At 48.5% G+C, this 20,915-nt stretch overlaps 1 protein-coding gene across 3 annotated transcripts in view; it reads left to right on the forward strand.

Moving 5' to 3' along the window:
- The window catches only part of MARF1 (meiosis regulator and mRNA stability factor 1), a 745,071-nt gene that overhangs the window by 339,309 nt on the left and 384,847 nt on the right, over positions 1-20,915 (forward strand). For all 3 annotated transcript variants that reach the window (XM_078663193.1, XM_078663194.1, XM_078663192.1), the window contains one exon: positions 35-115. In XM_078663193.1, coding sequence (XP_078519319.1) covers positions 35-115 — 81 coding nt within the window. The remainder of the gene's footprint in view (positions 1-34; positions 116-20,915) is intronic.

Raw genomic sequence — 20,915 nt, forward strand, 5'->3', positions numbered from 1 at the left:
ATCTATCATCTAAAAGACTCTCTTGTATTTCCAGTTCAGAAACTGTATCAATTCTCCAAGATGCCCCCGCCTGCTGCCTGCCTCTTTTCAAGTTTACAGAAATATACGAGAGAAAGTAAGTTGCTTTTACTTATATTTATGACTGTAGTCTTAAATATGTGCTGTTTGTGTAAACACTAGAACTCCTGACCTTCAGAACATTATATGCATATATTTTTGTTGCGGGTGTGGCAAGCAATAACAGTTGCAAAGCTCCGTATTCTTCAGAAAGTACATGGTTAGAGGTTTGTTGTTATGGAGTTTTTACGTCAAGGGCGATAAAGAATGCAGACTGAGTACCTAAGTAGTTGGGCTTGTTTTCAATAAAAAAGCAATGAAATGTTGTAGAAAACATGTCCTGCTATTGAATTAAACTGAATGTCCTGTCTGCTTGACAGTCGTGCAAACTGTTGCAGTTATCTCCCACCCAACCTCAAATGCTTTTGTTCTCTGTATTTTTTGCACTCATAACCCTTAACTGGACTGCAGACACCATGTTGATCGGCCTTAATAATCAGTGGGTTAATTTCCCTGTACCCAGCGTTGGGGCTTCACTGTAACACGTTTGAAACTAGATTGTGAAAACAAGTGATTTTCTGGTGAGCTCACAGTCTCATTTCAGAAGGTTTGCTAACTTCCACTTATTAAGTCACTTCCCAGGACCAATCACTAAATCTTAATAGTTTGAATAGTGAGTGATGGCATTGCTTGTCTTGATTGCAACAGAAGCACCTCCTTCTTTGACACTCCTTTTAAACCTGTACTTAGAGCTTAGAATACCTTCGCCATGAAAAGAAACTTGGTCCTCTATCACATCTCTTGTGCTTTGAGAGGAAACGTCTGGTGCCTTCAGGACTTTTGACCTACCCTGGTTTCAAAAATGCTTATCGTAATAGGTTGACCGTCTTTTTGATACTAATTCCTGACTTACTGAAGATATCTCAAGACACAAGTGCTGGGCCATCTTTTCAGTCTATGGCATGAGTTAGTTGTTGAGGTTCTTGCCTGCTCTTCCTTGGTAGTTAGTGTCAGGACACTTAAGAGTTCATTTTGCTTTGTGAACTACATTAATATGTGCACATATCCAAGTTATTCCTTGTTAGAAATGGGAGGCTCTGGTTGGCAAGGGCCTGCACCTTTGTCCGAGTAGGGACCCTTCTTCCTATTCAGGGTAAGGGAGTTACACTCCTAAAATAACCCCTGCTCGCCCCCTTGGTAGCTTGGCACGAGCAGTCAGGCTAATCCTAGAGGCAGTGTGTAAAGTATTTGCACATAATCAATAGTAATACAGTGTAAGCACTACAAAAGGACACCACACCAGTTTAGAAAAATATCCAATATTTTTATATACTTAAAACAAGACCAAATACGATAAAAATCCACCATACAGTACTTTAGAAATAGTTAATTTGCAAGATGTCTTTAAATTGCAAAAATACGTTGAAAACACTGTTCGTACGAGTCGGTAGCTCGATCCGAGCCTACAGCGATGCTGAAAACAGTGTTTCGCAGTTCCAGCTGCCGCGTTGGTACGGGCCAGCCACAGAGTGAACAGACTCGTTAACAGTACCTTTCTTAGTGCGGCTCACACAACGGTGCAAGTCGGTCTTGGCATCCGTCGCGATGCAAAGTGGAAGTGGTGCACGGTGCTGTGTCCTCGTGATGCGGTGCGAGCAGCGGCTTGGTGACGATAGTGCAGATGGCATCAGTGAGACCAAGGCGGGCAGTGCAGGGTGAGACGGTGCTCGATGCGGTGCTGGCAGGTTGCGATGCAAGCGACGGAGCCGGTTGGCGGGAATTGACGCTGGCGGAGCCGGACAGCTGTGCCTGACGAGGCGGTCACGGGTGTCGAGCCTGTGGCGATCGGGTCGGTGAGACCAGGCCAACGAAGTGAAGCGAGGCGGTGCAGGCTGCGGTGCCTCTTGATGCGGTGTAGGCAGCGGCTTGGTGCATCGGTGAGACCAAGGCGTGCGGTGCAACGCTAGACAGTGCGGTCTGCGGTGCCATCAGGGCACAAGGCCAGCGACGGAGTCTGTGACAGTCAGTCGCGGTACCCTCTTCTCTGTGGCAACTAAAACAGAGGTTCCAGGAGCGGTACCCAGAGGTTGGTGAAGTCTTTGCAGTCCTTGAGACTTCTTAACAGGAGACCAGCTCGGTTTCAGGCCCTTGGAGATATTCAGCACAAGTAGAGAAAGTTCAGTCCAGTCCTTTCACTGCCCATGGCAGCTGCAGGCCAACCCAACAAAGCAACAACACAGCAAAGGGGTAGTACTCCTCCATTGCAGCTCTTCCAGCTCTTCTTCTTGGCAGGTTCCTTTATTCCAGCGAGTTCTAAATATTCATACCAGCAATTCCTTTGTCCTCTGAAGGCAGAGGGTCCTGTACCTAGTCCAAACCAGTTCTGGTCAGTCTTGGAGCACTTTGTTTACAAGACTCCTGCTTTTCCTTTGACAGTGTAGGCCAGGGACATCAGACGCACCACAGGAGGTGGAGCCAGCATTGTGGGAGGCAGGCACAGCCCAATTCAGACCCAGGTGCTACTTCTCCCATCCATCTATGTGCAAATAGGTCTATTCAGCCCTGTGCTGACTCACCCTGTCTCCTGGAGTCTCCCCCAGCCCCTGTCACTCACAAACCAGACAGATAATACACAGCCTCGCAGAGGTAAGCTGGATGGTTAGGCAAGAAAATGCCTACTTTCTAAATGTGGTATTTTCAAACACAGAATGTTAAAACCAACTTCACTGTAAGATGTATTTTATCATTCTGATTTCAGGCGTACTAAACTCTAAGTTCTACAATGTTTCCTGAGTCAGTTAAGATTATAGGATGTTATAATCAAACTGCCCATTCTGGCCTATGGGGAACAGGTAGCCTTGCAATAGTGAAAAACGAAGCAGGCTGTAATTCACTATCAGGACATGCCACATGATTCATGGCTTATGAAGGGAAGCGACTGCCTGGCCCCTCTCCGGCGCACCTCGATTAGGCGCCCTAAAGACGCCAATCAGTGGTTTAATAATGATCTGAAAGAACTTAAGCTTACGGTTCGAAGGGCTGAACGCAAATGGAGATTGGACTATTCCCCCACCTCCAAGACCCGTTATGTCCATCTCCTAGGGACTTATAAAAAAAAAACATCACTGAGGCCAAGAAAGCCTATTTCTCGGCCAAAATTTTGGCGGCCGAGAACCAACCGAAGGAGATCTTTGCCATCACTCACGACCTGGCTTTCTCCGATAGGACCTCACTTAAACCCCCTCCCTCTCAGAAACTCTGCGATTCGCTGAATTTCTACTTCGTTGAAAAAATCTCGACAATTAAATCCAACATCCCCCCTCCCTCCCCTTTTTTTGTTGACCCCCTGCCTCCCCCCGCCCCAGCCTTTTTTAATTCCTTTCCTCCTCTCTCTGAAGAACTTTTCCTGTCTCTCCTTCCCAAAATTAAATCTGGTTCCCCTCTTGACATATGCCCGGCACACATCTTACGGCAGGTTTACTCTGTCTGTACCTTGCCTCCTCTTGGCTTCCTTAACGACTCACTGGCTCGAGGGGTTGTCACTCCATCGCTAAAATCCGCTTCCATCGTCCCCATCTTAAAAAAGCCAGGAGCCGACCCCTCCGTGATGGCCAATTATTGCCCCATCTCCCTTCTACCCTTTCTGGCGAAGGTGCTTGAGCGACATGTTACATCTGCGCTCAGCTCCTTTGTCGAGGAGAATGGGAGGCTGGCTCCGTGTCAGGCTGGGTTTCGGCCCAAGCACTCGACAGAGTCAGTGGTGGTGTCAGTACTAGACACCCTTAGAGAGGGTATGGACGTAGGCAGATCCCAGGCGCTGGTCCTCCTTGATTTGTCCGCCGCTTTTGACACGGTGGACCATTCCATCTTGCTTTCCCGTGTCAAGGCGGCGGGCATAGGAGGCTCAGCCCTTATCTGGCTTTCGTCCTTTCTGAGGGACCGGACCCAGGCGGTTCATCTTGGGGAGTTTTCAGCTACCCCCTGCCAGGTCCAGTGCGGTGTTCCCCAGGGTTCTTCTCTCTCTCCTTTACTGTTCAATCTTTATATCGCGCCTCTTATCTTTGCCCTACAGCAGCTGGAGGTCACGGTATATAACTATGCCGATGACCTCCAGCTCATCTTTAACCTGTCCTCTACCCCTGACTCCATCTCTAACTTCCAATCTATTCTATCTTTCATCAGGGACTGGATGAACTTCAACCACCTGAAACTTAATCCCGATAAGACGGAACTTGTGGTGACGGGTGGTTGCTCCAGTCCCTGGAATTCTCTTTTTTAGCCCCCCTCCTTTGGTTCTCCTCCTACCCCTGTCCCTTCTGTTAAGACTCTTGGCATTAAGCTAAATGATAAACTCACTATGCACTCCCAGATTGGTTCGGTGGTTTCTTCCTGCTTTCTTACTCTTCGCACTATCCGTTCTATCTCTCGCTTCTTTTCTTTCTCTGCACTTAAACTAATTATGTCCGCACTGGTCCTGTCCCGCCTGGACTACGGGAACATCCTGTTCAATGGCATCCCCCAGTATAGCCTGCGTAAACTGCAACTGGTGCAGAACCAGGCGGCCCGCCTTGCCTTCGGTCTCCCCAAATTTCATCATACCTCTCCCCTCTTGAAGACCCTCCACTGGCTCCCCGTGCGGGAACGCGCCTTGTTCAAATTAGGCTGCATGGCGTTTCAGGCCAGGACGGGCCTGGCCCCTCTCTTCATATCCTCAGCCATCAAAGCTTATGTCCCTGGCAGAGACCTCCGCTCCTCGGCACAACTTCTTCTAGCAGTTCCTCGCTACCGGAAAAAAAAACAGGGTGGCTCGAAATTTTCCACTCTTGCCCCCATGTTCTGGAATTCTCTCCCCTTCCATCTTAGGTCCCTCACCCAGTATTCCAGCTTTCGCAAAGCTTTGAAGACTTTTTTATTCACTCAGGCTCTCCTTTCGTAAGCTCTGCTCGCCTTTTCAGTCTATGTCTCAGCGACTGATCCTGCCCATTTGGCTGCCTGCTATTTTAGCGCCAAGAAACCGCCCAGGTGTACGTTGCGCTTGATAAATATTTTAAACTTAAACAAACACACACCAGGGCATGTCCTACCTTTCACATACAATGCAGCCGGCCCATGGGGGTACCTCGGGCCTACCTTAGGGGCGACTCATGTAGAAAAGGGAAGGTTTAGGGACACATCGTCGCCTCCCACAGGCTCTGCAATGGCAGGCCACAGTTACACTTTTACAGGCTGTTTGCGTGGGTGGCACAATCCAGTGCTGCAGCCCACCAACGTTTGATTTATAGGCCCTGGCACTCGCAGTGCACTTTACTAGGGAATGACACATAACTCTGCTACCTCATATACTTCGGTAAAGCACAGATTGCTACCTCATATACTTTGGTGGCTCACTAGTCTCACTTTTTGATCCTTGTAACTTACTGTTTGCACTTGTATTCCGTTCTTGTATAGCATCAGTATTATACTCCTACTTTCATTTTGCACATTTCTGTTACCTGCACCCATCTCACTTTTTTACCCGGTACTGCCTACACTGGTATTTTTTGCTACACTGGTATTTTGCTCCCGTATATCATCAGTATTATACCTCTACTTATATATATTTTTTTAATATTTTCGTAACCCTCATTCACTTTTCTCCCCGGTATTGCTTGCATTTGTATTTTGCTCCCCTATTTCATCAGTATTATACCTCTACTTATATTTTGTACCTTCTTGTAACCTCATTCACTTTTTTTCCCCGGTACTGTTTGCTTTTTGTATTTTGTTCCCGTATATTTGCATTGCACCTCTACTTATATTTGGTACATTTCTGTAACCTGCACCCATTTCACTTTCTCTCCTGTATTGCATCGATTGCTACCTCATATATTTAGGGTGCTCACTAGTATCACTATTAACCCTTGTAACTTGTTTGTATTTGTACATATCATTACTGTTCACCGTCCCGCACCTACCTATACCGCCATGGATCCCGCTGGCAAGCACACATATAAAATCAACTACCCACCCGTACTCACCAAGAAAGCCGCTAAACGCTTCAAACACAACTGCCTTAGATCCCACCCGGAAACACCCTTTGCCGACTCCTACTTCTCACCGGTCAACGGATCCCTGAACACCGATATCATCTTCCACACCACACGCAGAGCGCAATGGAGAAAGGCCTTACAGAAGCTCTCCCTGGTGAGGGGAACTGGGGCTGCGAGCTGCTGAAGAGCTAGGACAATTCGCGATCTGAGGCGCATTGATTTTAGCCTTTTCTGCAAGATATTTGGAGCGTTTTTAAATGTTTTATAAAACCGCCGTATTTTAACTTTGGGGGCTGTTATATTAAGGGGAATTGAGAAGACAGGCACTCTGACACTCCTTACACCTTCTCTTCCTCTTCTTTCAGCCCAGCCGCTTTTAATTAACATCACTCGGCGGTGGGCGCCATCTTGAGTGAGGAAGGTGAGGGCAGCGCTCAAGTCGGGCCGTCCTCCCGCCCTCCCATTGTATTTAGGTGTGCCCTTCTCAGCGCTCCCTGCCTTACAGAAGCTCTCCCTGGTGAGGGGAACTGGGGCTGCGAGCTGCTGAAGAGCTAGGACAATTCGCGATCTGAGGCGCATTGATTTTAGCCTTTTCTGCAAGATATTTGGAGCGTTTTTAAACGTTTTATAAAACCGCCGTATTTTAACTTTGGGGGCTGTTATATTAAGGGGAATTGAGAAGACAGGCACTCTGACACTCCTTACACCTTCTCTTCCTCTTCTTTCAGCCCAGCCGCTTTTAATTAACATCACTCGGCGGTGGGCGCCATCTTGAGTGAGGAAGGTGAGGGCAGCGCTCAAGTCGGGCCGTCCTCCCGCCCTCCCATTGTATTTAGGTGTGCCCTTCTCAGCGCTCCCTGCCTTACAGAAGCTCTCCCTGGTGAGGGGAACTGGGGCTGCGAGCTGCTGAAGAGCTAGGACAATTCGCGATCTGAGGCGCATTGATTTTAGCCTTTTCTGCAAGATATTTGGAGCGTTTTTAAACGTTTTATAAAACCGCCGTATTTTAACTTTGGGGGCTGTTATATTAAGGGGAATTGAGAAGACAGGCACTCTGACACTCCTTACACCTTCTCTTCCTCTTCTTTCAGCCCAGCCGCTTTTAATTAACATCACTCGGCGGTGGGCGCCATCTTGAGTGAGGAAGGTGAGGGCAGCGCTCAAGTCGGGCCGTCCTCCCGCCCTCCCATTGTATTTAGGTGTGCCCTTCTCAGCGCTCCCTGCCTTACAGAAGCTCTCCCTGGTGAGGGGAACTGGGGCTGCGAGCTGCTGAAGAGCTAGGACAATTCGCGATCTGAGGCGCATTGATTTTAGCCTTTTCTGCAAGATATTTGGAGCGTTTTTAAACGTTTTATAAAACCGCCGTATTTTAACTTTGGGGGCTGTTATATTAAGGGGAATTGAGAAGACAGGCACTCTGACACTCCTTACACCTTCTCTTCCTCTTCTTTCAGCCCAGCCGCTTTTAATTAACATCACTCGGCGGTGGGCGCCATCTTGAGTGAGGAAGGTGAGGGCAGCGCTCAAGTCGGGCCGTCCTCCCGCCCTCCCATTGTATTTAGGTGTGCCCTTCTCAGCGCTCCCTGCCTTACAGAAGCTCTCCCTGGTGAGGGGAACTGGGGCTGCGAGCTGCTGAAGAGCTAGGACAATTTGCGATCTGAGGCGCATTGATTTTAGCCTTTTCTGCAAGATATTTGGAGCGTTTTTAAACGTTTTATAAAACCGCCGTATTTTAACTTTGGGGGCTGTTATATTAAGGGGAATTGAGAAGACAGGCACTCTACCACTCCTTACACCTTCTCTTCTTTCAGCCCAGCCGCTTTTAATTAACATCACTCGGCGGTGGGCGCCATCTTGAGTGAGGAAGGTGAGGGCAGCGCTCAAGTCGGGCCGTCCTCCCACCCTCCCTCCTTCCTATATCATGTGTCATCCTCCCAGACGGCGCAGCGGGCTGGCGCAGCGGGCGCGCCGGTTGCGCGCCGAAGCCGCGCCTAAGCCAAGCCCGTCTGCGCCCGTCCGCGCCAGGATCGCGCCGGGCGCAGCCCACTCTGCCCTAAACCTCCCTGTTCCTAGGTATGACTCCAACGCGCTGCTTTCCATGCGCCCGAAAATAGCACGCCTCACTTGTAAAGTTCACCCCCCCACAGACCTCTTCTGGGGCCCTTTTTCCTGCCGCTCATGCGGATGGTCATCTCTGGGACCCGCACGCCCTACTCCTTCCATTCCTTCCCCTCCCCGTCACAAGTCGGTCTCCTTTAACTGCGGTCTTATTAATGCCAGATCTTTAGCTTGTCATGGACAAGACATCCATGACCTTATTCTGTCTAACGACCTTGACGCCTTATTCATCACTGAATCCTGGCTACACGATGCTTCTAACCCCGACCTGGCAACTGCCCTCCCTCTTGATTTTACCATCCTCAGGCGGGACAGGCCCAGCGGTCGAGGAGGCGGGTTGGCTATCATTATTAAGAAACTCTTCAGGTGCCACACATTCGATCTGGCCTCCCTTAAGGACTGTGAGAGCATGGGCTTCGTGATCCACATCAACCCCTCCTCCTCCCTATCAGGAGGACTTGTCTATCGTCCCCCTGGGAATGCCACATCATTCTTGGACTCCCTCGACGAGACTTTGGGATCACTCATGACCCACTATCCCACTTTCACCCTTCTCGGGGATTTTAATCTTCATTTGGAATCCTGCACAGACCCTTTCACCTTCAACTTCTTACATTCACTTGAGATCTTCGGCCTTTCCCAATTGGTCTCCCGCCCTACCCACCAGGCCGGACATACACTTGACGGCATCTGCACAAACCTGGCTTCCCTAGATGTCTTTTCCCCATTACCGCAAATATGGACAGACCACTGTTTCATTCCCTTCTCCATCATGACCAAACCCTCTTCGTCATTGCACATCAAACACTTTCCCACCCCCTTTCCCATCAATTGGAAGAAAGTAGCCGAGCGCATCAAGCTGAACCCGCAGCCCTCTGTCCCCCCCCCCTCCTATCGAGGGAGAGGTATCACAAGATTCTATAAACTTTCATTTGTGGATGGATGGAGTGGTTTCCGCCAACTCCAACCAAAAATCAGGTCAAGGCAAAAGGAAGCCCAATGCTCCCTGGTATACCCAGGCCCTCACTGATTGTCACCTAAAGTGTAGGGTCCTGGAAAGAGAGTGGAGGAAGACTTATGATCCCTCATCCAGATCCATATACATTCTTCAGAGGAAACAATACCTTTCTAACATAAAAAAAAGCAAAAAAGGTATTCTTCACTTCAGCCATAGACGCAGCCAAACAGAAACAACAAACCATCTTTGACATAGTAAAGTCCTTTACCCACCCAAAGGCACTGGCACTTGAAATTCCCCCATCACAAACCCTCTGCGACCAAATAGCAGATTTCTTCATTGACAAAATTAGGAACATTCATAAGGATTTCCCCCCTCCACCTACCCTCATACAAGACACTGTCACAACTATTCCCTCTTTGAATAACTTTACTACAGTCTCTTTGGCACAAACACAAAAGGCCATTTTGACCTGCAGATCAGGAGCCCCCACGGATTCCTGTCCCCCGATTATTTTACAGCACCTCATCGAGGTTGTTACCCCATCAATCAATGCCATTATTAATGAATCCCTTAATTCTGGCACTGTCCCTGCTGAATGGAAGAAGGCCATAGTTAAGCCCCTCATGAAGAAACCAAATAAATCCCCAACTGATTTATCCAACATGCGCCCAATCTCCCTTCTCCCAGCACTTGGCAAAATCACCGAGCAGTTAGTCCACGAGGAACTAAAAATTTTTGTGGAAAACAAACGCGTTCTGCATCCACAGCAATCCGGCTATCGCCCGGGCCACTCCACAGAAACTGCACTCATCGAATTGTCGGATACCATTAAGTTCTTGCAGGATGAGGGCAGACAAGCTGTGCTCATCCTGCTCGACCTAACCGCGGCCTTCGACACCATCTCTCATACCATTCTCATTAACAGAATGCGTGAGATTGGTGTCGCGGGTTCCGCTCTGGCCTGGATAGTTTCATTCCTATCCAATCGATCGCAAACTGTCTCTTTAGGCCCCTTTCTTTCTGGCGAAAGACCCACCACCTCGGGTGTGCCCCAGGGATCAATACTGAGCCCTCTCTTCTTTAATATATATATGGCTCCCCTTCTTACGTTGATTGAATCCCATGGGATCCTCGTGACTTCTTACGCTGACGACACTCAGCTTGTCGTCACTATTGACAAAAGACACCCCGACGCTGCCCTTAGATTTCAAAATTGCCTCTCCCAAGTTTTTTCCTGGCTTAACCTGAATCATCTTAAATGTAACAGTGCCAAAACTGAAATAATACCCCTAGGCAAAGGCATCCTCTTCTCCCCTAAAGACTGGTGGCCTCATAACTCCGAAGCACCCCCGAGTGCGGTCACCTCAGCCCGCAATCTTGGAGTCCAATTTGACTCGTCCCTTAGCTTCGACGAGCATGTGCGCATTACTGCGGGGCGCTGTTTCAGCCTGATCAGGCAGCTAAAGACATTTTTTTACTTTCTGCCCATCTCAGCCAGGAAATCAGTAGCGGTGGCTCTTATTCTCTCCCGGCTGGATTATTGTAATGGCCTCCTAGCAGGCATAAAGAAATCTTCCCTTAAGAAATTGCAAAGTGTTCAACACGCAGCGGCCAGGCTTGTTCTGAAACTCCCCCGCAGGTCCTCGGCCTCTGCAGCCCTTAACACTCTTCATTGGCTGCCCCTCCATAAGAGAATTCTTTTTAAGCTCCTTGTCACGGTGTTCAAATCTACCAGGAATACCGGCCCATCTTACCTGACCAAGTGCTTTCTGCGCTACATTCCAACTCGTTGCCCGAGGTCCTCAGGAGCTAATTTAATTACTGTACCCAGAATTAAACTAAAAACTAAAGGTGGAAAAACTTTTGCTTTTTTGGCTGCCAAGGCATGGAATTGTCTCCCCCCCCAACCTTAGGCATGCCCCCTCAGAAAGCCTTTTTAGGAAATTCCTGAAGACCTGGATCTTCTCTCAGTCTGACTCATCGGTCCTCGCAGCTATCTGATCCTTGTTCTCCATTGCTGGTTCTCTGTGGGCTCAGCGCCAAGATGCTCCTTCCGGAGCGATAGTCGCGCTATACAAATTTTAATAAATATCAAATATCAAAAGCGTTCCTCACCTTACTCACCGTCTCCACCTCCAGGAAATCAGCATATGGCCTAACACTATCCATCACACCATCCCAACTCTTCCCAGGCAGAGCCACCATTACTATCTACAACAACGGGACTGTCCTAATGCAATCCAGAGACAAGAACCTGGAACTACTAGACAACCTGTTCCCCACCTTCAAAGACCACCTCTCCAATCCGCGGACCGCCACTCTTATCACCTCCAGTCCTACCACCCTTGACCTCACAGCCCCCACACACAACCCTTCTTACATAGTTCAACACCAGAACGACACACACCTCACATCTACCCCCAGCACCCTAGTCAATAACCCACCGGTGGTATCTACCACACACTCCGCAATCACAGTCACAGACACAGATCTCTCCCCCCCATACACCATCTGCGCCCCCACCTCCCCTCGGACCTCCACTCATGACACTCATACCACACCCACTCCTTCCACCCCTGACATCACACCTCCCACCCACAACCCGTCTAACCTAGTCCAGCAACAGTCCGACGCCCACAACGACAAATCCCACCCTTTATCCCCCCCCATTCTCAGTCCCCACTACCACCCTCTAACTAATCACGTAGAACACGCCACCATCTTAAATTTAACACCTTCTCCCCACAACAGGACCATCTCGAACCCCATTTCCGCCCCCATCCTCAGCCCCCATTACCCTACCTGCACCCCCACCACCACTAATATACACTCATCCTCCACCCTGCTCTCTCCGCCTACCACTAAGGTCCTCACCTATACCACCAATCTCCTCCCTACTCCAACCACACCCCTCCCTACTTCAATCACACCCCCCCTCCCAAACTATCTCTCCTCAGGGCCCACTCCACGGAGCCTAGCACGAACACCAGCCCTCCCCCCGACCCTCATGCCAAGTCCCTGGTCAGGCACTCACCCCTGACGCACCCACTCCCCAACACCTATCCCACGCTGGACTTGATTATGGCCACCCTCATTCAGCTCAAAGAAGACATTCACACCATCAAAGAACTACTCTCCACACACCCCAAACACCCCGCACCCACTACCACCTCCCCTCCCAACAGGTCCCCCACCCTTCCGGATGATTCCCACACTCAACACTACACACACCGTACCTCAATCCCTACTCGCAATCGCAACAACCGCCCCAACATGTCCCCCACCCTTCCTGATGATTCTCTCACTCGACACTCCTCTCACTGGACTTCAATCCCTGTTCGCAATCGCAACAACCGCCCCTTTCGCCCACGCAACCCTCTTTCGGACCTCGACACCCACACTCTCCTCCGCTCCTATGACCCAGCTCCCCTATACCACACATCCGTCACACACCTCGCCATTCCCACGATACACTCCAATACCCTTAGACCCCCCACACTAAACAACAGAAGCTCCATACCTAATAACCTTAGAAAAGTTCCCCTGTCTCTAGAACCCTCTACCTCCCTCGACACACCCCGTCTCAAATGCACTCTCCTCAACTGCAGATCGGCCTCTAGACACTCCTCCGCCATCGCTGATCTCATCTTATCACTGGACCTTGACCTTATCATCATGACTGAAACCTGGCTAACCGAATCTTCTACACCTATAATGGACATCCTGGTTCCTCCAAACTACCACATCATTAGACTTGACAGGTCCGGCAAAATAGGTGGTGGAATCGCATGCATATACAGGAACAACCTCTCTGTTCTGAAAGTCACCTCCTCCACCCTTCCCTCCCCAACTTCCTGTGAATACATCTGCCTCGATATTATCAGTGAGGGCAGACCGATATGCTCTCTTCACGGCATTTACCACCCACCCGGGGACAACCCTATCTTCTCCCAACAAATCATGGATATGATCTCAACCAATTCCGGACGGCAGCTCACCCAAATATACCTCGGTGACTTCAACCTCCACTGGAACGATCACAATGACGCGGGGGTAAATAGTCTTAAAAATGTCCTCAATGCCCTTGACCTCACCCAAATATGCAACAGCCCGACCCACGAGAAAGGCTCTATCCTCGACCTTATCATCTCCAAAGAAGACTCTATCCAACTCGAATCGATCCAACCCTGCGACTGGTCAGACCATCATATTGTCACATTCTTCATCAATGAAAAATTCAAATTTAACCCGGCTCAATCGTCCAAGCCCAAAATTTGGAAAAGAGACCTGAAAAAACTCAAACCAAACTCTTTACCCCCTACCAGCTGCAATCTCCTACTTCCCCCTACCGGCATCTCGGACGTTCAATCCTTGACTGACCACTATCTCAACGCAATGACCTCAATAATTAATGAGCCTGCACCTATGCAACTAAAAAGAGTCTCTACTAAAATCTCCAATCCATGGTACGACGGGAGTCTCAATGAGGACAGACGAGCCATGCGAATGGCAGAACGCACCTGGAGATCAGCTCCCTCGGCACTGCACCTAAAAACACTGAAGAAAAAGAGAAACGCCTACTTCAGGAAAATTAAACGCTCAAAAACAGATTTCTTCAGCCTCCAGCTCGACCAAGCAAAAAGCCGGCCGAGAAAACTGTTTGAGCTAATCAGAACTCAATGCAAGGAACAACCCCAGCCACTCAGCAATATGCGCGAGGCTCCCTCCTGTGAAGACTTCTCCGCTTTCTTTATCCAAAAAACTGACAACATAAAGAGCGATCTCATCATTGACGCAAGCCTCTACTCCAAACCTCATTGCATAGCACCCACTGAACGAAAAAACAATGCCTCTTGGTCATCCTTTTTCACCTACTCTGAAGAAGAAATTGGCAAACTGCTCAGCACCGTGAAACCATCCAATCACCTCACGGACCCCCTTCCTGCTAACGCTGTAAAAGACTTTATCCCTCTGCTCCTCCCACTCTGGACTAAAATTATCAACAGCTCACTTCAACAAGGAACCATCCCTGACTCCCTCAAAGTAGGACAAGTCACACCTTTACTAAAGAAACCTACAGCCGACCCCTCTGACTTAAACAACTACCGCCCCATTACCAATATCCCCACTCTCGCCAAATTGTTGGAAAAATGCGCACAACTACAACTGACTAAACACATTGATCAGTTTGGTCTCCTCAATCCTCATCAATCAGGCTTCCGAGCAGGGCACAGCACTGAAACTGCTATGACTCACATAATTGACGACGCCCTTCAAATCCTAGATCAAAACGATACCTGCCTCCTCATCCTTCTTGATCTCTCTTCAGCATTCGACACCGTTAAACATGAGAATTTACTTGAACTATTAAAAACAAGAATGGGTCTATCTGGGACGGTCCTCAAATGGTTCACTTCCTTTCTACACAACAGGTCGCAGAAATTCAAGAGCCACAACCTGATGTCCTCGCCAATACCTGTTTCGTTAGGCGTCCCACAAGGTTCCTCCCTATCCCCAACTTTGTTTAACTTAGTTATGGAACCTCTCACCACCTTGTTACAAGCGTCCAATGTACACTTTCACATGTACGCCGATGATACCCAACTATACCTCAAATTACAATCCCCCAAAGACATTTTGCTCCTGAACTCAACGATCAGAAGCACCCAATCCTGGCTTGCCGATAATCATCTCAATTTCAATGCTCTGAAAACAGAGTTCCTTCTTATCTCACCTCCTGCCAAGATCTCTACCACACAAATCTGGCTTAAACACCTAACTGCACTCAATGTCCAACCCACCATCGTAGACTCAGCAAAATCCTTAGGCATTACACTTGACACCAATCTCAACATGCAGCAACATATCAGCAAGGCAACTAAGGGAGCGAACTACCAAATCAATACCCTGAGGAAACTTAAACCCTTCCTCCCTGCCAACGACTTCCAAACTGCAGTACAAGCACTAGTCATCCCTCGAATAGAATATGGCAGCATCGCCCTCTGCAGACTCCCCCTAACCACCACCGCACCCCTAAGAGCTTCTCTAAACGCTGCAGCGAGACTCATCACTGGATCAAAAAAACACTCGCATATCTCCCCTGACTTGAAATACCTGAACTGGCTGCCTTTCGAAGCCAGAATACATCTGAAAATCGCCTGCATGACGCACAAGGCTGTCCACATGAGCACACCAAGCTATCTCAGTCAGAAGCTGACAATCTCTGGCGGCTCTAGAAACACCAGAGGCACAAACAATCTTCTGCTGAAGCCTCGAAGATTCCGGAAGGAAAAAACGTATAAACGCTCCTTCTCAGGAATGGCACCCAGGATCTGGAACTCACTCCCCCCTGAAACGAGGCTTATTTCCTCCACTACACTGTTTAAGAAAGAAGTAAAAGCTATCCTCATGGCTAAATACACTTGAAGTACCATTTAGATCTCTTTTAAGACTCTGCACCGATCTGTACTACTTGTTCGACCCCGTGGCGTATTTGTTTTATCTGTATTAACGACTTATGTGATTTTCTATGCTACCTCGTATTTGTACTATTAGCATTTCTGGCGTACCTGTTTGACTATGTTCCCTCATGCTCCCCCTTTCTATGTAAAGCGCTCTGATATCTGCAAAGATTTTGTTCGCGCTATATAACACTTTCTAAATAAATAAATAAACTCAAATAAGCCAATCATGGAAATACCAATCCATAACACATTTTACAACAGGAGCACTTGCACTTTACTACTGATCAGCAGTGAGGAGAGTGCGCAGAATCTTACACCAGCAAAAACAATCAAAACCAGGAGGACAGAAAGCAAAAAGTCAGGGGAAACACGCCAAAAGATGCCAAGTCTAACATTCCGTGAATCAGTACTTGTAGGAAGCTGGCCCTTTATATAGTGGACCAAAATGAGGTACACTGTGTAAAGAGTCTAGGCAACTCTTATTGGTTTACAGTGGCAAAAATGAAAACACTAAATGCTCTCTTTTGAGGCAGTGTGGGCGAGCAGTACAGGATTTTCAGAGGATGGTGTTAAGCATTATTGCACACACAGAGTCAGTAAGTGAGACACACAAAATAAAGAAATTGGACACCAATTTATAAAAATTACATATTTTTTGTATGAAGTTAGACAACAAGATCGTCTTAATCAAGTAAGCACTTTTTGAGTCAGTGCATTTTTCAAGACTTGGATGTGGGGGGCTCATGTGCAGTGGCGCTTTGTCCAGCAGGGTCGCATCTCTGTAGACATTCACCAATCTGTTCCTGCCGAAAGAGGCTACAGAGAGTGACTGAGGGACCAGTCTGGCCAAACAAAGGGTGGGCTCAGCTCTTGAGGGTCTCGGGACCACATTGGCACCGTCGCCTCCCTCAAGCTGTGGGGCACGGGTGCTTTAAGGTATCTGGTTACAGTCGGGCAGAGACTTATTCTAACTCTGGGTGACCTGGTGAAGATGGGAAACAGGGCAGCAGGGCTACTCTTTGCTGAGCTGGTGGATCCTAACTTCCCTCGATAGTGGATATTGTTTGGTGCATATGAAGGCTGGGCTGGACCACCAACAATCCATGGTTGGTGCAAATGCTTGGGAACCCAGAGTATTGGTGCCGGATGGCTTCTGATGTCTCCAAACTTGGCAAGGAGATGGGTCTAACCTTCTGGGGCATGAAGGCCTTTCTCTTGCTGCGCTTCTCCTTAGGTGAGCCAGATGGCTGGCAACACTATGGACCGTCACATGCTTTGTGGTGCCTGCAGATGCAGGGTAGCAACTCCTCTTCTCCAAGGGAGATCTTTCCCGGTTGTTGAGGGGCTGGGCAGTATTCCAAGCGTTTTGGGGAGGTGTCCATTGTTTGACGAAGTCGATCCAGCGTTGGTTGAAGTGTAAGCAGCCTGGCAGTTTTTTGCCAGTCTTTGGTGTAGATTTTCAGTTCACTCTCTCTTCGGTCCTTCTTTCTTCCTCAGTTCCCAGTAGTTGTACATGATTTCCTGGGGCCAGGGGCCCCCTAAATACTCAATTTAGGGGTGTTAAGGGGGAGTGAAGGGTAGTAGCCAATAGGCTACTTACCCCTGGGGTCACTACACCCCCTAGATTAAGACTCCTTTTTTTGGAGTGGCCATCACCCTTTCCCAGAGTACCTAGCTCACACACAAGATGGCCAAATTCCTATTTTCATGTTCACTTCAGGCTGCCCCCCCCGAGAGGTGTATCAGGCCTGGCAGGGCAATAAGTCTCCTGCATAGCTAATTTTCCGCCTGGCCTGATGCCAAATGGGCCTCAGGGCAGGGGGTGGCATCTTTCAGGTCTGGGGGTAAGCCAGGCTAGCATATCAAAGCCAGTGTGCTCATAGAAGCACCCTGTATTGTCATGCCAATTTACTAGCCATCCTGTTTGGAGAAGATGTAGACACCACCTGCCCGAGCAGGCATTGTTCCTGACCTCGGAGTGGGGCTCTCACCTCTTAGGGGGGCCGAAACTCGTCCAGGAATGCAAATTGGCCAGTTAGCCAGCACACTAGAGGACTAGTAGGATTCAGGGGGTACCTCTAATCTACCCTCTGGGTCCCTTTCTGATTAAATCCATCTTTGAAATCAATGTGGGTTTATTAATATGAGGTGTTAGATACCAGAAAACATATGTTTCAGTGAAGCCATTATGTAGCTGGGAAACTCGTTTTAACCAGAGCCTAGGGCCTACCTTAAGATGGCTTTCATGCTCACTTGTAATATGCAGCAATGGAGATGGACATTACAGGGGCATATCTGCTCAAGCAGATATGTCCTCATGTGTGCTATAATGCACACTGCATTAGGGCTTCAAGGCCTGCTGTAGGGAAGACTTGCAAATGGCCAGTGCAGTGTCTTTGGCATGATGTAGGGAGCTGGCTCTGTATATACTATACCAAAGTAAGGTATAGTGTATACAGAGTCCAGGGGATCCCCAAAGGCTTACACAGGTAAAAGTAGATAATACCTTACTCTCTATTTGTGGTAGTGAGGGTGAGCAGTAAGGCCTTATCAGAGGGTAGTGTTAAGCATTTATTGTACACACTGGCAGGTAATTATTTCACATACTCAGACTGAACTCTGACCAATCTGTTTTGTATAAAAATTATTTATTTTATTTTTAGAACCAAGCCAGGCCTGGTGCAGGTAAGTGAAATAATACTGTGCAGCAGTAGTACAGTTGAATGCAGTTGTATGTAACTCATTTGGATACATGTAGGTAAATTATTCAGAAACAGTTGAAATTACTGTTCAGTTACTTTGCAATTACTGTATGATTACTATTTAGATTACCCAGGTACACATGGCCTATGTTATTTCCCTACAACTGTACTCTTTGCATACCCAATTGGCAACTCTCTGGCCACAGGTAAGTCCCTTGTAAAAGGTACCATAGGTACCAAGGGCACTGTGACCAGGGAAAGCCTCTAATGGATGCAGCACATATTGTGCCACCCTTAGAAGCCCTGTACCCTAACACACACATGCTGCTATTGCAGGCTGCGTGTGTTGGTACAGAGCAAAGTGAAGAGTTGACATGGCACACATCCCTGTGTGCAATGTCTACAATCCACTGCCATCCCTCTAGCTGGGTGCACTATATCACTGGTGAGGGTACAGGTGCATGAGCCCGGTACCCCTACAGTATCTAATTCCATTCTTAGACATTGAAAGTGCAGGTAAGCCATGAAGAGTATATGGTCTGGGAGGTTGTCATTACGGACGCCACAGCACCATAAAGGCTTTACTGAAATTTGATCTCAATCTTCTCAGCACATTAAACCCACACTGACGCCAGTATGGGATTTAATGCCAAATGCACTCAGAGGAAAAATGACCTAACTCTAGTGTCCTGGTTGACTGGCTGCTCAGCAGCTGCCACTCCCAGACATGTTCCTGGAACTTTGGATTGAGAATCTCCCGCTCTCTGGGTCCTGAAACAAAGTACATCCTGGGCAGATGTGCAAAGCCTACTTCCCCAGGATGGGCAGGGGCCATGAACAGGAAGCTTCAAAGACTTGCTGCCTTTGTGAGCTGACCCAGCCATTAGCTGCTCCCAGCAACTGGCCCCCACTGGTTCTGCCCCCACTTTGGGCAGGAGAATCAGCGGGAAAATCAAGATAGGAGGAGAGGTGTACCCACCTTTGACTAACCGACCCCTCAGGTGCAGGAGGCGAGGTGAAGCACAACTCTATCCCCACCATCTTGAAGAGGGGGTACCAAGCCAGTGAGTCTTATGCCCCCTCCCAATGGAGGGTGGCAGAATAGGGGGTGCACCCACCCCAAAGAAGGGACCCATTGGTCCCAACCCGTACCTACCTGAAACGCCCCTAAATTTAGTATTTAGGAGCAAACCCAAACCTTGCCTCCTAGGACAAGAAAGTAGTAGGACCAAAAAGCTGTACTGAAGGAAGAAGAGGACGACACCAATTGACTTAGCCCCAGCCCTACCGGCCTGTCCCAACATTGACCAGCGGAATCCCAGTGTGTCCTGCAGCCAGCAACCCCCCAAAATCCAGAGGACTCGCCTTGCTTTCCCTAACAAGACTTTGTCTGAAAACGATTAGTAGTCAGAAAACGATTATGGCAGAAATTAGAAAAGTGGGGCATTCCACCGAATCTTCTGAAGGAAATAAGGTCATTATACGAGGACACCTGGGTGCGGGTCAAAACAAGTGCCCGTACAGTTTCCCCCAAAATAACCACAGAGAATGGGTTGAAGCAAGGGTGCGTGCTGGCCCCCATCCTTTTCAACCTATATACGGCGGACCTGGGAGAGGCCCTAAAAGGAGACAGTTTAGTAGCCCCAAGATTAGGAAGCGTGAGGCTCCCAGTCTTACAGTATGCTGACGACGATACAGCCATATTGGACCACACGAAGGTGGGCCTACAAAGAGCATTATATGCACTAAACAGTTTTAACATCACCAACAACCGATAGTTAATCAAGTAAAAACCAAGGTCATGATTTTTGGGACCTACCATCGGAAAAAGAATGTACAGTGGCAACTGGGAAACGCTCAAATCAACTCGGTGGCTTCATACAACTACTTAGAGGTCTGGTTCACGGAACGGGCCAAGGCGAACGTACATCTAAATCAGCAGAGCTCTAAAGCCAACAAGGTTATACATTCATTAAGACAACTAAGCCAGCATTTGATTAGCCCATCCGCCAGCCCAATTTTGACAGCTCTAAGAGCAAAGCTCCTTCCAGCAATTAGCTACTGCCATCTTGTCTTCCTCGGGAAATTGGACGCTCTCCTCAATTCAGCCCTAAGGCATACAAGTCGGTGCTTTATATATAAAGGACAGCAAGAAAAACTAGGCTAAGGCCTAGCGAGGCCAGACTTGATCTGCCAGGGGGAGATTATAAAGCTATATCTAAGGACATTAAGGGCCCCGGCTAATTCCCTAAAAAATCACTTGAGATCTATCTTTGAGGGGCCAGGCTCGACATGGCACACTAGGCTGGGCAAGTATTGAAGATCGAGGAAGAAAGCATGCCTCGGCAGGACATCCCCCTGAATGCCTGGAAGAGAGTTGTTAACAAACAAGTGCATGAAATCTCCTTTGACCTCGACCATAAAACTCTCCGCCGAAGCTCTCATCTGGATTCATTAAACAATTCATACATGGCAGGAAAAGCACAACCCTACCTAAGCGAGGCCCTTACAACACAGGTCCGAAGCAAAATTTTATTCATGAGTCTGACCATGCTTGGGATTGCAGACTTTAATCCCGCATGGG

This window comes from Lissotriton helveticus, chromosome 10 (assembly GCF_964261635.1).
Source record: "Lissotriton helveticus chromosome 10, aLisHel1.1, whole genome shotgun sequence".
NCBI lineage: Eukaryota > Metazoa > Chordata > Amphibia > Caudata > Salamandridae > Lissotriton > Lissotriton helveticus.